This window comes from Ctenopharyngodon idella, chromosome 24 (genome assembly GCF_019924925.1).
Source record: "Ctenopharyngodon idella isolate HZGC_01 chromosome 24, HZGC01, whole genome shotgun sequence".
In the NCBI taxonomy this organism is placed as follows: domain Eukaryota; kingdom Metazoa; phylum Chordata; class Actinopteri; order Cypriniformes; family Xenocyprididae; genus Ctenopharyngodon; species Ctenopharyngodon idella.
In genome coordinates this window covers 25,539,860-25,556,566 of record NC_067243.1, presented here as the reverse complement: position 1 = coordinate 25,556,566, position 16,707 = coordinate 25,539,860, and the positions used below count along the sequence as shown (strand labels likewise).

The 16,707-nt window shown below is 37.5% G+C and overlaps 1 protein-coding gene across 1 annotated transcript in view; it reads left to right on the top strand.

Moving 5' to 3' along the window:
• spire2 (spire-type actin nucleation factor 2) overlaps window positions 1-13,038 on the top strand; it is a 36,525-nt gene extending 23,487 nt beyond the window's left edge. The window contains exons 7-15 of the mRNA XM_051883991.1: window positions 1,220-1,340; window positions 1,478-1,644; window positions 4,458-4,680; window positions 7,023-7,147; window positions 7,389-7,526; window positions 7,627-7,694; window positions 7,817-7,844; window positions 10,040-10,131; window positions 12,081-13,038. Of these exons, the coding sequence (XP_051739951.1) occupies window positions 1,220-1,340; window positions 1,478-1,644; window positions 4,458-4,680; window positions 7,023-7,147; window positions 7,389-7,526; window positions 7,627-7,694; window positions 7,817-7,844; window positions 10,040-10,131; window positions 12,081-12,312 (1,194 nt within the window). The 3' untranslated portion in view covers window positions 12,313-13,038. The remainder of the gene's footprint in view (window positions 1-1,219; window positions 1,341-1,477; window positions 1,645-4,457; window positions 4,681-7,022; window positions 7,148-7,388; window positions 7,527-7,626; window positions 7,695-7,816; window positions 7,845-10,039; window positions 10,132-12,080) is intronic.
• Window positions 13,039-16,707: the final 3,669 nt, after the last annotated feature.

Sequence of the window (16,707 nt, the reverse complement as noted above, 5' to 3'; positions counted from 1 at the left end):
TTGAAGAAAATCGGCATGCAAGTTCACTGCAGTTATCTAAAGAAGTAGAAAGCCAAACTGGGGTGACTGTTTCCCGTGACACAATACGGCGTACGCTGCAGAGGAATGGCATGCATGCGTGCCGTCCACGAAAGAAGGCTCTCCTAAAGCCCAGGCACAAAAAAGCCCGCCTAGAGTTTGCGAGGACCCATGCTGACAAAGATGAAGACTACTGGGACTCTATACTCTGGAGTGATGAGACCAAGATAAATGTTTTTGGAACCGATGGCTACAAAACTGTATGGCATCGCAAAGGTGAGAAATACAAAGAAAAATGCATGGTGCCTACAGTGAAACATGGTGGTGTCAGTGTCCTTATGTGGGGCTGCATGAGTGCTGCTAGTGTTGGGGAGCTGCATTTCATTGATGGCATCATGAATTCACAGATGTACTGCTCTATACTGAAAGAGAAGATGCTACCATCACTCCGTGCCCTTGGTCGTCGTGCACTTTTCCAACATGACAATGATCCTAAACACACATCTAAGGGCACTGTTAAATTTCTGAAGAAGAACAGGGTGAAAGTGATTCATTAGGCTCCTGATCTGAACCCAATCGAACACCTATGGGGAATTCTGAAGAGACAAGTTGAGCATCACTCTCCATCCAGCATCCAGTCTCTAAAAGGGGACATTTCTTGAAGAATGGAAAAAGATAGATGTTGCAAAATGTCGCCAACTTGTTCATTCCATGCCTAGAAGACTTGGAGGCCATACAAAGAACTAGATGTAGTAGTTTTTGTTGTGGGGTGTACTCATTTTTGCATCACTCTAATTTGAGTAAAACTGAAAAATGTGTAATCTAAGTTATATTATTAACCTTACATTCATGTTATAAGTTAAACAGATGTTATATTAAACTTAAACTTATATTAATTGTTTTTGTGTTCATTGAGATATTGTTTAAAATGTTACTTGTCAAAGGGGGTGTACTCATTTACGCCAAGCACTGTATTTTAGCAATTACAATAACTGGGTAATAACTAGGCACTAACCCTAAACCTAACCTTAACCCATGTAGTTACCTTATATTACCAGTACTTTCTTGGGTAAGTACAATGTAAGTACATGTACTGTAAAATAAATGATGATCCTAGATCCTCTGAAGAAGAGAAAGAAAGAGTGGTGTACAACCAAAATGTATGTACCGTTTTGTTTTAAGACTGTACTTACGTCTGCAGGTGTCTGAACGAAGACTGCCGCCTCCCCCTCAGCGACACCAGTCGCTCCATGATCGAGTCTTGGCTGAGATCAGACAGGATCACAAACTGAAACCTGTGGAGCCACAAAGTTCAAAGAGATGTATGTTAATCACATATTACTCCAGTAACAATACAATTTTTTAAAAACAGCATCCTAACACTATCAGTCCTCCTTGACCTGTAGTTCTGTTCAGTCATGTGTTAGATTACTTATAGCAATATTTTGTTGCTCTTCAGCATTTGGCTCGTTACCATGTCTGGCACACACCTGCCAATGTGACATCAAATCAACTTCCTGCATTGACCTGTCAGTCACAGGAGCAGGGTACCGTCCACCGTCCCGCATACGTGTTCTTCTAAAGGCTCCAACACTGGAAGAAATGGAGGAGATGAATATATTTGAGGTGAGAGGTTTCAGTACAGTCAGCACTTCTTCTATGATCTTGCTCTTTCCTACACTCTAAAACATGCTGGGTTAAAAACAACCCAATTTGGGTTATTTGGTTGTTTTTGAATGTTTAACCCAGCATGCTGGGATGTTTTTATTGAACTCAACTATTGATTAAAAATTACTATATTGCTGGCTTAAAATTAACCCAAAATACGTTGAAAATTAAAATCACACACAGAATTACTGGAGTAACAACACAGGCAACAGTAATAATCAAAAGGTGAACATTTATTAAGGATTAGTTCACTTCAGAATTAAAATTTCCTGATAATTTACTGACCCCCATGTCATTCAAGATGTTTGTGTCTTTCTCTCTTCAGTCAAAAAGAAATTAAGGTTTTTGAGGAAAACATTCCAAGATTTTTCTCCATATAGTGGACTTCACTGGGGTTCAACAGGTTGAAGGTCCAAATTGCAGTTTCAGTGCAGCTTCAAAGGGCTCTACATGATCCCAGACGAGGAATAAGTGTCTTATCTAGCAAAACGATCGGTCATTTTCTTTCAAAAAAAAAAAAAAAAAAAACAAACTTTCTATTAGTCTTGTATTCCCACATATTTTCCTGTAGTAAGCGCAGCGGTGTGTTGCCGAAATCTGAGCCGGTGATGGGCCACTGTTTGGCGGGGAGCTGCGAACCTCAGACCGCTGCTCTGCGTTTCTCATTGCCGAAAGATATCGTGACATGCTTCTTATATAACCTTCGCATAAACAAACAGTACAGAGTTCTGAGAACATATTTTAATATTCAGTTCAATAATATTTAGCATTATGACGAATAAAAATCAGTTTATTCAAGGAAAAAGACGTTTCCATTATGCGAGACGACCGATGCTGACTGACACATCTCATCCCTCTATATTGCTCTTGCATTAAATAAAATGATTTACAGCACTGTAAAGACTTAATAGGTGAAATAAAATGTACACAAACCTTTATTTTACAGAAAAAAATGCACCAAGTCTTGGCTTTGAGTTGAGAACTGCAGTCTCCTGACGAGGATGCCAAAAGCCCGCGCTCTGTATAACTCATCAGTTGGGTTGTTGTTGTAGTAAAGCCACCGCTGGGTTGTTGTGTCGGACGGCGTGTGGGTGTGGTAGGGGTGTATTATTTCAACTGTCAGTGAGATTGACCAATCTCTAGCCTAGGGTGACCAGACGGTCTTTGGTGTTCTGTCTCCAACTGGAGCTGTTCCCGTTCCCGAAATGTCCTTGTGGTTGGTTATCGGAGCAGTGGTGCAGTGATTATATTCACCAACAGAGGGGGCTGTGCAGCTACACTGCTACACTTGATCGCGCGCGCGCCGCTACTTCATGAAGAAAACTGGACGTAAACTGGACTAGAGCAGAGCGCCATTATCGTCAAATATCAAAATAAACATCGTTATCGGTTTCAAGGTAGTAACATACTAACTATTCATGTTAAACAAAGACTATCGAATAACACAAGACGTGTCACTCGTATTGTTTTGAATGGGAGAAAGTGTAACGCGCAATATGGCGGAATAAGTCCCGCCTTCAAAATAAGAGCCAATCGCCGACTGGTAAAGTCATCGCGTCACTGCAGCAGCCGTTAGAAGCATCGGTTTCTATAGAAACAGTCAGACGCACGCCTCCGAAATGAGGCACAAGAGATGCGTATTTAGGTCTGCACATGCGCATTAGCTTGATCCAGCCTAAAAAAATAGTTTTTTTGACATGATTCGAGCATTTGGAAAAAAAAATTATGAGACAGTTGTTGTCAGATTTCATTGGTGATTTCAAATATGAAATGTAATCGAAAGCTTGGCAAACAGCTTTGGAGAATTTGATGTTTCCACATTCAAAGAGATAGGAGTTGCACTTGCATGCTCTAGAGGCGTTTCAAAGATGGCTGTCGAGTGAAATGACTTAAAGGGACTTTGTGTTAAATCAAAGTAATACTGTTTGTATTTGTTTTATAACAGGGCCTCAACTGGCTGCGGGATTGTTTTGCGTGTTTAAACGTCCTCAAAAGTTCCGCAGTCACAACGCAGCAATTTCCCACACACACATCTAAACTATATCACGTGGTTAAGGCTCAGATGAATAAATAAAAAATAATATTAAATAAATAATACACTTGTAACTTAGAGCTTAAAATGAGTCTAAAATTCAAATAATAGTTAAAATAGTTAAAAGTTGAAAAAAAGTTGTAAGTACTGTATATAGTAAAAACAGCTTGTGGAAATGGAAATATTAAATTCAATAATGAATGTTAAAATATTTGTTAAAAGTCATACTTCTGTTATAATAGGCATATTGTTTTGAATGGCTTGTACAATGGTTACTATTAATAGTCTAATTGTATTAGAACAAAAAATTCTAATGAAACTAAATTATAATAATTTTTAATGTAATAATATAAGGAACCCACAACAATTAAAAAACAAAAACAATCAAAAATGTATTGTCCCGTTTTTTTAATTAATAGTTAATAACAAATTAGATTTTGTTGATATTTTGACCACTCTAATAGGAAAAGTCCCTGGTTTCCATTTCAGAAATCTGGGTACCTTACTCTAACCCAGCGGCTGGGTAACACAAAAACTACTCAACCATTAAAAAAAACCCTACCCAAATGACCCTACAGGCTCAACCTAGCATTTTTGAGTGTATGTGGCAACAATGGTCATGGAGAAAATTGAGAATTTCACAAGCTGCTTTGTTGGAAAACTGGTAGATCTCCCTGACTTGATTTGTTTGAATTGCATTTTTAATTTAAATAATTACGCCTCTATGTTTTTTATGAAGGATGAAGAATCTCCAGATGGTATGGATATCAGGCGGGTGGAGAGCTCTCCTACACCTCTGAAGAGAGATCGCTCCTTCTCTGAACACGACCTGGATGAGCTCAGAGGGGAAATGATGTCATCCCGCTCAGAATCACCTCAGCTCACAGGTGTCGGCCCCCTGAGAGGAGAGAGACCTCGATCACACACACTGACGGGGGTCGGACCACCACACATCTATCAAGGTCAGACCTGGACAAACATCTGTAAGATGTAAAAGTTGCTCAACAAAAATTTGAACAAATATATTATTATATTTTTCAAAAAAACAAAGGGTGTCAATATTAAACTTGAACATATACTTTTACACTAAATACATCTAATAATGCTTAAAAACATTTATTTATTTTATTCAACTTAATGACAAGAACAAGTAAATGACATGCTGGGACTTTTGTGAACACTTTTGTGTAATAAAAGGAAAGCAATTCTGTTTTTAAACCAGTTAATTGAAATGAACTCAGTGCTCGAAGTGGGCCATTACGCAACAGCACTTTTTACCTTTAGCATACCGACGTAAAAGACAGCTCAATTCAGTCCGGTTTTCTGTGCACACACAGAAGGCTGCCTCTCAGATGTCAGCACACGAGTACTGAACTAAGCTCTTTTTTGCGTCTTTCTGCGCTTGAACGGACAAATACACACAAAATTATGTCAAAATGTCCATTTTGGCGAGTATTCACGTAAACACAGTCTTTTATTTCATAAGTGAACGTAAACAGTTGGGAGAATATCGGATGTGTATCAGTGTATTAGATCCGTGCATTCGGCCTTAAAGTGACAGCAGTCTAATAAACCTGCTGCTGTCTGTCATTAATGTTAATCAAACAACAAAAGAAAAAGAAAATCACTCAATGCTCTTGACTGAATAACTTTAAGCACAAGTGGATTCGCCCTAAGTGCACCTGCATAATGCGCTTCAGACCATGTGCTTAGATCGTTAAAATAGGGCCCTAAGTCTCACAACAGGGAAGAAACGACAATCACTTTTGTGATTTCATGCTGCCTTTAAACCTAGATAAAAGAATTTTAACATTTAAGTATTTTTAACATTAAAATATTTACAGACATCAGGTTTAAAAAAGTTTGTTAAGACAAACTTTGATGTTGACTTGAGAAAGCCTGCCAGAAAGTAATTTTGAACAGCTTGCACCAGCACAAACCCTCTTTTAGCGTTAAAAAACTACTGTCAGGATTTACTAAAGACACGCAGTGCAAAATTAGCGCTGAAAAGGCATGGACTGAGATGTTTTTGTGGCTGACCTTATTGCGTATGCGTTTGTAGGAGTTTCCCTTTCAGACACAAAATTTATGGGAGGAGAGTATTTAAATGAATCACGCAACGTGATTTGCTAATGTTTGCGCTCGTCAATTTACTGGTGTTTGCGCCATTATTTAACGCCCAAAAAAAGCATTTGCGACATGGCTGCAATTGTTGCTGCTAGGAGGAGACACCGCAGAGAACAGAGAGCGCGTGGTAGAAGGGAGAAAATATTTTCCACTCGTATTCATTTCTTTGGAATGCCAGAGGAAGACGTGTACATGTAACAAGTTGCTCCTGTGTCGACCCGCACCTGATGAGCATCAGCTCTGCTTATTTGCGACCCAATGCTAATTTGCGCTGCTCTTGGTAGATTGCGTTAGTCATTATGTAAATGATTTGACTGCGTCTGTGTTCTTTAATTTGCTTGTCAGTAGTAGATCACGCGCAAAACTTGCCACTCCCATCGGCGCAATTGTGAAATTTTAAAAGCATTAAGTTGAATGCCATGTAGCCTCCAATAGATGTGTTAGCTAGCATGTTTGAGCATGTTTAGCAGATACAGTACATGATAGTTCTGTCAGTACCACTATTGTCAAAGATGATTGACAACTAGCATACAGTTTGGATTGGCGGTATGGTTCTTAAGAACTCACTGCGCATCCATGCAGTCTAACATGGATAAGAGCAGGGAGAGCAGCGATAACCCCGCTTAGGGTAAACAGTGCAGGACCAACATAAATGTACTGCAGATATCATTAATGTTCAACATAATTCAAGAAAAATGAGTCTGTTTCGAAGAGTAATATCAAAAGGCCGAGTCCTGACAAGGTGAGAGGAGGAGCTGGGGATGGAGGAGGGTAATTAGCTCCTGAACAACGCGACAGCTGCTGATAATAGAGAATATGCATGGTAAGTTGTAACAGGAACACTATCGAGTCCAACCTTTAGTTTAAAGTGATAATCGTTTGTTTTACTCACGTTTTCGCAGTTTCCCCTATTAAATCCAATCATGCAGCAGCTCTTTTGCCACTCAGTCCGGCTGAGGGGGCGTGTTCTGCCGGGAAAGTGACGTCAATACATAGGCATCGTATTCCTATAGGTAGACGTGGATCAGCTGAGAGTCAGCAGATGCGAGCTTGACTGATGTGACCTGCCAGAACTGACACTATGCTTGAGAACACTATGCTTTATCAAGTTAAGATGCCTGACTGTCTGTTTTTTTTCTATTCTCCACTGTTTTTTTTTTTGTTTTTTTTTGTCCAGCCTCATACCCTGGGTTTGACCGGATGCCCCCGTCCACCTGTCACTCCTTTGGCTCAGATGACAAAAGCAATGATGGAGCAGGAAGTGCTGCAGCATCTCATGGGCTCTCTAGACATCAGTGGATGGTCAGTGGTGTTGTATTTTGCCCCAGTTCTTAAAGGAATATAGTGGGCAGCATCTGTGACATGCTGTCGATTACCACAGACAATTATTTCCTTTTGTTTCTTAAAATGAAGGGGAAGTATTTAACAAAATTTCCCCCATAGCGATCCATTGTATGTGGCCGACATTATTGTAAAAGGGTTTCCTGTTAGTTTCTATGGACTGAAGGACCTGAGTCTTCTTCTTTATCTCCCTCCCACACAGGAGGAATTCTGTCATCCAGTCGACAGTCTGGCCTTAACCGTGGATGAGGTCATCAACGTGCGGCGGATACTTGTCAGGGCTGAGATGGAGAAATACATGCAGAACAAAGAGCTTTATAATAATCTGAAGAAGGGCAAGGTGTGAATGTCTGTATGATTGATGGATAATGTGATTAACATCAGTCCAACACCCGCTGAAAACAGTGTTGGTCTTTGTTTTCTTCATCTTTGTTTCTTAGATATGCTGCTGTTGTCGAGTAAAGTTTCCACTGTTTTCATGGCCATCCACGTGCCTCCTGTGTAAAAGGTCTAGGTTTAATTCAAATAAATATTATATATCATAAATCATAGATAATAACTGGAACAAGGAATATTAACATGTTCTGATTCAATGTTTTGAACATTCACTTGTGATTCTTTCTTTTTTAGGTCTGTCTGTAACTCTTGTAGTGCAAAGGTACTAAATATTTATTTCATTTAAATCTCATGTAGCACTATAGTAGCACATGTGGCAAACTCCGCTCCTGTAGGGCTACTGTCCTGCTGAAAGTTTAATCCTATAGACCTTGGTTCAGGTAATCAGAAAATCTACTCTTGAAATTGTGTTCAGTTTAGATCACGTTCCGGTTGTACCTTCCGGTTTAAATCTCGTCCCGGTGGTGGGGGTTTAGATCATCACAAGGGGGGCTTGAGATCATACACACACATAAAGCATATTTAAAAAACTTCATAAATGTACATTTATTTGTATCTTATTAACAGCAATAATAAGATATTCCTGTTGTTGCTGCCTAGCTTTGTCGTGGGAATATTCCATGTGAAGCTAATGAGGAAGTGACGTTGCCTTTCATCGCTCCCTTTGTCAAGTGCGTTCCAAACGGCTTCATTATGACACACAACTGCCCTGCTCCCTCCAAAGTCCCCTCTTCAAGGGCTCTCTCTGCTCTTCGGAGTGAGTAGGGCATAGGGATGCTCACTTCTGATTGGAATTTTCCCAGTGGTCCTCCGGGAACTGAGTTTGACACCCCTGCTATAGAATACTGACAATATGTTTCGATGTTTAGTGTCATTCATGTTATAAAGATGTTACTTTTCCACATATCATAAGTAGTTCTCGCCGAATTATCCTTGGTTCCCTTAATCCAGCGTTTCTCGACTGTTTTTTCTTCAGCAAACAGATTTAACATTGGACACAGTATATAAAAGTTGTTGAGAAAAAAAATTTCAGCATTTACATTTGATGATCTACAATAGTATGCTAAATTAATAGCATGGCATTGCATTTTTCAGTGGATTAGAGTGAGAAAACCTGGATTATCTGAACATGTAAAGGATTAGTCCACTTTCAAATAAAATTTTCCTGATAATTTACTCACCCCCATGTCATCCAAGATGTCCATGTCCTTCTTTCTTCAGTCGAAAAGAAATTAAGGTTTTTGATGAAAACATTCCAGGATTATTCTCCTTATAGTGGACTTCAATGAACTCCACTGTTGAAGGTCAAAATTACAGTTTCAGTGCAGCTTCAAAGGGCTTTAAACGATACCAGACGAGGATTAAGGGTCTTATCTAGCGAAACGATCGTCCATTTTCTAAAAAAAAATAAAAATGTATATGCTTTATAAACACAAATGATCACATCAAAAGTGCTTCCGCCATTCCGCCTTCCGTATTCTTCAAAAAGCTTACGCTGTATGTCCTACACCAGGCGTAGGACATACAGCTTTTTGAAGAATACGGAAGGCGGAATGGCGGAAGCACTTACAATGCGATCATTTGTGTTTATAAAGCATATACAGTTGTATTTTTTTTAGAAAATGGCAGATCGTTTCGCTAGATAAGACCCTTATTCTTTGTCTGGTATCGTTTAAAGCCCTTTGAAGCTGCACTGAAACTGTAATTTTGACCTTCAACAGTGGAGTCCATTGAGGTCCACCATAAGGAGAATAATCCTGGAATGTTTTCATCAAAAACCTTAATTTCTTTTCGATTGAAGAAAGAAGGACATGAACATCTTGGATGACATGGGGGTGAGTAAATTATCAGGAAAATTTTATTTGAAAGTGGACTAATCCTTTAAGTGGCCTATAAATTCCAGAAACGGTACAATCTTTACTGGCCTGAAATCATTTGTGGCATATTTATATAGTTTTTTTTAGTTGACATATTTATTTGACATTGTTTTCTGCACCCATTGAAGCTAGATTTTAGCATTATAACCGCAAGTATTTAATGTGTATGGCTCATATTTAGTTTCAGCCTGTGTATTTTTGATCATGGTTTTTAAGGATGGGACACGTCACACAACCTGTCCAATGCTGGCATCTGTCTAAAATTCCTGCTAAGATGAATGTACTCCAAAATACCATAGATTGTTTGATTAGATGCACAGCCTCAAAGTCAGCAACAAATTATATCTTCCAAAAGTTGATACGTTTATTTATTTTGCTAATTATACATGATTATATGGTTAATTGTATTGTTTTCTATTATTACCCGCCTGCTCTGCCACCCATTTGAAGACCACTGCTTTAGGGCTTTGTGTTTAAAATTGTTTGCTATACTCTGTTTTTCTCAATTAATTCTAATTACACATTGCGATTTCAACAGTAGAAGCAATGTTGATTTTTCTTTATTTTGTCCTTTTAACAGATGAAGTTTCCCTACAAAAAGATGGCACACATTCCAGTGTACACTGTGGGATTTCACAGCAGTGCGAAGAGTCACAAGAGTGATGTCTATAAGTGAGTAAATATATACTATGTCTATGCTAAAGGATTACAGTCACATTCCACACTGGGAACAGTCCATGCTGACATCCTGAAAAACTGTTTACTTGTTTATTTTTAGCCACGTAGTTTAAATCACCAAATAGTAGGCCTATGCTTCCAGTATATAGTACTGTAGTCAGGGCTTGTCCAGTACACATTCGACCTGGGTTAAAATCGGTTTAACAATCAATATTTATTGGCCTGTAGTTTCTGGTGATAACCAAGTGTTTTATAAGTAAACTTGACTCAACTTTGCATAAGGAAGATTCTTTACTTACGTTAATAGCCACTCATTCTGACTCAACCCTGTCTCCTCTCATAGTGCTCTGTAAAAAAAAAAATTATTTTTCAAATTTGTAAATAAAACAAAGATTACTGGGAGATGTTTTACAAGAAAATACTGTATAATATAAATACACACAAGCATGTAATATTTAACAAAAATATATTTATATTTATAATACAGTTCTTTCTGGTTCTCGAATCTGATTGGCTGAGAGGTCTTTCCAGCCATGCGATATTCTACCAGTATCACCACGGGAACCGTTTCACCGTTTGAATCACTCCGCTGTCAGCATTCTCACAGCGAGTGTCATGGCGGATGAGCAAGCCCACCATATTTTTATAGATACTACTGTTATTTTGTAACGGAATGTAGTTTTAAGAGTTTTTAAGGCAAGAATGTAGTTGTTTAGACCTCAGATATGCGATTTATATGTAAACATAGCGCCTATTTGAAAATTTGTTTAGGCGCTTTCTGAGATGCGAGCTCCAGGCCGTCAGCGACCGTTCAGCGCTCGTGTACCCGCTGAGAACAGCTTCATCTCGGCCAGTCCTTCGGGAATTTGCCACTGGCTCTGATGTAGTGTTTAAACATGTGGTATAATTCGTTTTGGGGTATATCAAACAGGCAATCGTTGGTCTTATTAATCTATTACTTGTTCCAGAGCTAATAGATTTGGCTTAGTGGCTATATTAATTTTCATAACTTTATATTTACAAAATTTGAAATTAAATCCCGTACTAACAAGAGTGCTGCTTTTTTTTATTTCCTATTTTACTTCCTATACTGTTATAATATCTATTGATGTTAATTTAAATATTATTGTTCAATAAATAATTTTTTATATAAATAACATGCCGTATATTTTGGTATTGAGAAAGAGTCCGTTAGTGATTTCAAACTTCAATGAAAGTTACATTAATAGGCCACGAGATGGCGGCAAAGACTGTCTTTATGGGTGAGTCAGTTAGTCGCAAAGACTTTTATATTGAAATGGACTGGAAGTTGTCTTTACTTTAAACAACAGTTCCTCACAAAAGAGGGTTTTTAAAGACAATCCGTTGTTATTTCTAATTTATTTACACACTCGTGCCGTCGAACTATTGTATAAATGCAATATTACACTGGTAGCCGTGCTATATGGCTGTATATCAGCACGCTGTGATTACCTACGCCCGAATCACAGCCGTGCTCATATACAGCCATATCACACGGCTACTTGTGTGATATTGCTCATATAAAATATACATGTATACATATAAATAATTCTTAAATATACACATGTTTGTGTGCATATATATATATATATAATATACACAGCACACACACATATATTATGTAAACACAAACTTTTATTTTGGATGCGATTAATTGTTTGACGGCACTAGTATAATTACATTATAACAAGGACACCTTATAATAAAATAAAGTGTTACCATACTTTTATGGTATGGTAGGCTGTTTTAAAACAATCTATTGTATAAAGCACTATATAAATCAATGTGAAATGTGATGGAGCTTAACTTGTATTAAACAGAATTCATATTCATTTGATTTGCTACATGACTGGACATCTGTCTCTACACAGAATACGTGTCATTACACATTATTTCTTGGCTGCGTGTGTGTTTCTCTGCAGGTCGTTGTGTTCTCTCTCCAGACACTCTGTTGAGCAAGAGTTTCCCCACCTGTACGCCGCAGGCTGCAACCTGAGAGATGTGTGCTCTGACTGCACAAAGTTTGTGGCTGATGTCATTTCCTCCAGTCGCAGAAGCTTGGACATCATCAACAACACACCGAAACGAAATAAACGGACAACCTCGACATATCCACAACCACAACCACATGGTTTCAGCAGGATGAGTAAATGAATGTATCAACAGATGTCTGAATCTCAGATCTCAAAACCTCACACACCCTCTTCACAAACTCTAAGCTGCCAGGTGGCAAGCAGCGGTTTTCCCTCAGAAATATTCGGCAGTGTTAGACGATAGAAATGTGAATCATTTCTGCCTCCTGCACCTATCCGCAATACTGTATGTATAGATTAAGGGAGGCAATGCTTCACTCTCCGAAAAAATGGTACAAAAGCTGTCACTGGGATGGTATCCTTTTAAAAAGTTTATAATATGTACCATTTAGGTATCATACATCAACTTTGAGGTACTAATATGCACTCTTTAAGTACAAAGGTGCACATTTTGAAGGGATACCGCCCTAGCGACAGCTTTTGTACCTTTTTCCCTGAGAGTGCTGAAGGCTTATGGTAAAAAAGACAATCCTTTTGCTTGATTTTAGCTTGAAAATTATGCTATATAACTGATCCAGGACTGTCCATGCTTAGAGACATCCTTATACAGTACATCAGTAATGCATATTTCTAATAGCAAATGTATTTTTATGCTATTCGATCTATTTAGCACCGGAGTGTTATGTAATTACCCTGGGACTGAGTCAGGCTGATTTGTGAAGGTCAGAATGAAGCAGATAATAGTATCTTATTCTCAGTAGAATAAAGTGGCCTTTTGATCCACAGCTCAAGCTCTCTTATTTTGTAAGGTCTGCAAGTCTGCAATAAAACCAATGCCACAAAACTACTGCTTTCTCCAATGTGATTTTCCTATCACAACCACAGAGGAGACACAAGGGCCATATGTGGGTGTATTTTGTGATTATTGTATTATATATTATTATGTTACATATGTTATCTTCAAGCCACATTTTACCCCAATGAAGTACACAAATTGTGTACTTGAGTAAAGGTACAGATTCCTTAATAAAATATTAGCATACTCCAGGAAAATGCAAGAAAAAGTATGTGAACCACTTGCAGAATCTGTGAAAATGTTAATAATTTTAACAAAATAAGGGAGATAATACAAAATGCATGTTATTTTTTATTTAGTACTGTCCTGAGTAAGATATTTTACATAAAAGATGTTTACATATAATCCACAAGACAAAAAAATAGCTGAATTTATTAAAATAACCCCATTCATAAGTTTGTGAACCATTGATTCTTAATACTGTGTGTGGTTACCTGGATGATCTACGACTGTTTTTTTGTTTTGTGATGGTTGTTCATGAGTCCCTTGTTTGTCCTGAGCAGTTAAACTGAGCTCTGTTCTTCAGAAATAATCTCCAGGTCCTGCAGATTCTTCAGTTTTCCAGCATTTTTTGCATATTTGAACCCTTTCCAGCAGTGACTGAATGATTTTGAGATCCGTCTTTTCACACTGAGGACAACTGAGGGACTCAAACACAACTATTAAAAAAGGTTCAAACATTCACTGATGCTCCAGAAAAAAACATGATGCATTAATAGATGGGGGGTGAAAACATTTGGAATTTGAAGATCAAGGTAAATTGTATTTAATTTGTCTTCCAGGAAACATGCAAGTATCTTCTGTTGCTTCCGAAGGGCAGTACTAAATGAAAAAAAATGATATTCAAGTGAAATAAGAAAAATTTTGACCTCTTCATCCTGTTCAAAAGTTTTCACTCCCCGACTCTTAACGCATCGTGTTTCCTTCTGAAGCATCAGTGAATGTGAAAAGATGGATCTCAAAATCATTCAGTCACTGTTGTAAAGGGTTCAAATATGCAAAAGATGGTGGAAAACTGAAGAATTTGTGGGACCTGGAGATTATTTCTGAAGAACAGAGCTCAGTTTAACTGCTCAGAATAAACAAGAGACTCATGAACAACCATCACAAAACAAAAAAACAGTCGTAGATCATCCAGGTAACCACACACAGTATTAAGAATCAATGGTTCACAAACTTTTGAACTGGGTCATTTTAATAAATTCAGCTATTTTTTTGTCTTATGTAAACATCTTTTTATGTAAAATATCGGTAACACTTTATTTTAGGGTCTTTTAACTAGTTGCTTATTAGCATGCATATTAATAGAATATTGGCCATTTATTAGTACTTATTAAGCACATATTAATGCCTTATTCTGCATAACCTTATTCTACATTCTTAATCCTACCCAATACCTAAACTTAACAACTACCTTACTAACTATTAATAAGCAGTAAATTAGGAGTTTATTGAGGGAAAAGTCATAGTTATTAGTTTATATGTGTTCCCTATACTAAAGTGTTACCAAAATATCTTACTCAGGACAGTACTAAATAAAAAATAACATGCATTTTGTATGATCTCTCTTATTTTGTTAAAATTTTGCACATTTTCACAGATTCTGCAAGTGGTTCACATACTTTTTCTTGCAACTGTATATATATAAATTTTTTTTTTTTTTACTTGCAGATCAATACATATCTACATCCACTAATCTTCCTTACTGACTAGTGCTGGACAATTCATAATAATTCATAATGATGTCAGACCCAGTAACCCCCCTCCCCCAGGTATTTTAAGCAGTATAAAAGCACTAGTCAGTAAGGAAGATTAGTGGATGTAGATATGTTTTGATCTGCAAGTTAAAAAAAAAAAACAATTATTACCAAAACTTGTCATACACTATCAAAACATTAAATATATTAAAATATCAATTTAGGTTACTGATACTTCATGAGTGCAAACAAGTGAACAAAACAAAATATAACAGTATTATTTTAAAATTTGGAGAAACAAAATGTGTGTTGACAATATAAAAAAATGCAGGACAATGCATAACATTTTTAAGAAGAACACTAATGCAAACATACTAGTTTTATATCATTTGAAACTGCTATGGCAGCAGGGAAGATTGATGGGCATTAATTTGCGTTATTTAGTGGTTCAAGCATATAGTGCTAAAACCCTTGTAATTGTTAGAATTTCCAAGGATCAGCATTGGCAGACCAAACCGCAAGCCGTAGAGTCTTGAAACTCTGAGGGATGGTAGTACCCACCCTGTCTACAACTCCACCAAAGCTCGCCCCAATCGGTCTGATGGTGGCGCTACAGCGATCTAATGTATTTTATCTTCAATTTTTTGGGTATTTTGGATTTTTCGTCCTACTAGTTCTAGGTTTTTCACCCGATTGGAACCAGACCAGTGCAGAAAGATTCTCTGGAGTCTGATTGGCAATAATTATCAAAAAACATCGAAATTTTAATTCACGTCTGTGCCGGGATGCCAAAACATTCGAAGTGGCCGTGGCCACTTTTACTAAAACAGCTATCCCTCTTGATTGGAATTAGGTAATTGCACCAAACTCGGTACGCCCGAGTAATATATCCATATTTAAAACTTTATAAACTATAATAACCAGCTTCCGGAAAACATCTGTATGCAAGTCGACTTACGACGGAAGGGTGACCTCTGACCCGACACATGACGCATTGACGAACATGGAAGTGCAGAGGATAGAGCAAAACAAAACACCGGTCATGAATTAGAAGTCTAAAATGAGATTTTTTAAATGGAAATGTCAGAGGATGTTGATATAAGAGAAGATGAGCTTGAGTTTGTTGCACAGCCCTATTTGTTTGAATTGCGAGAGGCGAGGGGCTCTCCTACTCGGGTCAGAGGTTACGCTTCTGTCGTAAGTCGACTTGCGTATGGATGTTTGTCGGAAGCTGGTTTTTATAGTTCATAAAGTTTTAAATATGGATATTTTTCTAACAAACACCCATCGCTTTGCTTCAAAATGCCTTTATTAACCCTTTGAGTCTTATGGATTACTTTTATGATGGATGTGCTTTTATGGCTTCAAAATCATGAGCACCATTCACGCCCATTATAAAGCTTGGAAGAGCCAGGATTTTTTTTTTTTTTTTTTAATGAAAGAAGATAGTCATATACACCTAGGATGGCTTGAGGGTGAGTAAATCATGGGATTATTTTCATTTTTGGGTGAACTATCCCTTTAAAGTCCAACACACCCGTTGACTCGAAAACAGCTGCAATCGGATCAGTCCAATTTGCCAATTTGTGAACAGATTTAACAGGTTCATTAAAAAGAATCAGTTCATTCATGAATCGGATATTGCTATTGCGTCTCAGAGCGGATGAAGATTTCTTCATTTCAAAATATTGAGAAACAATAGTTTTTTTTTTAAGAAATGTAGTGGAGTAAAGACTACAATATTATGCTTTAGAATTTAGTGAAGTAAAAGTTTCTCAAAATAAAAATACTCTGGTAAAGTACAGATACAGCTACTTGAAATATGCCCTTAGGAAAATTAACCATGGTTTTGCTACACTATCCATAGTTTAACCATATTTATATATTTGTAGTAAAACTATGGTTATACAAAGGGTAATCAATCCACCAAAGAAACATGCTACACACTTTTAAGATAAAAAAA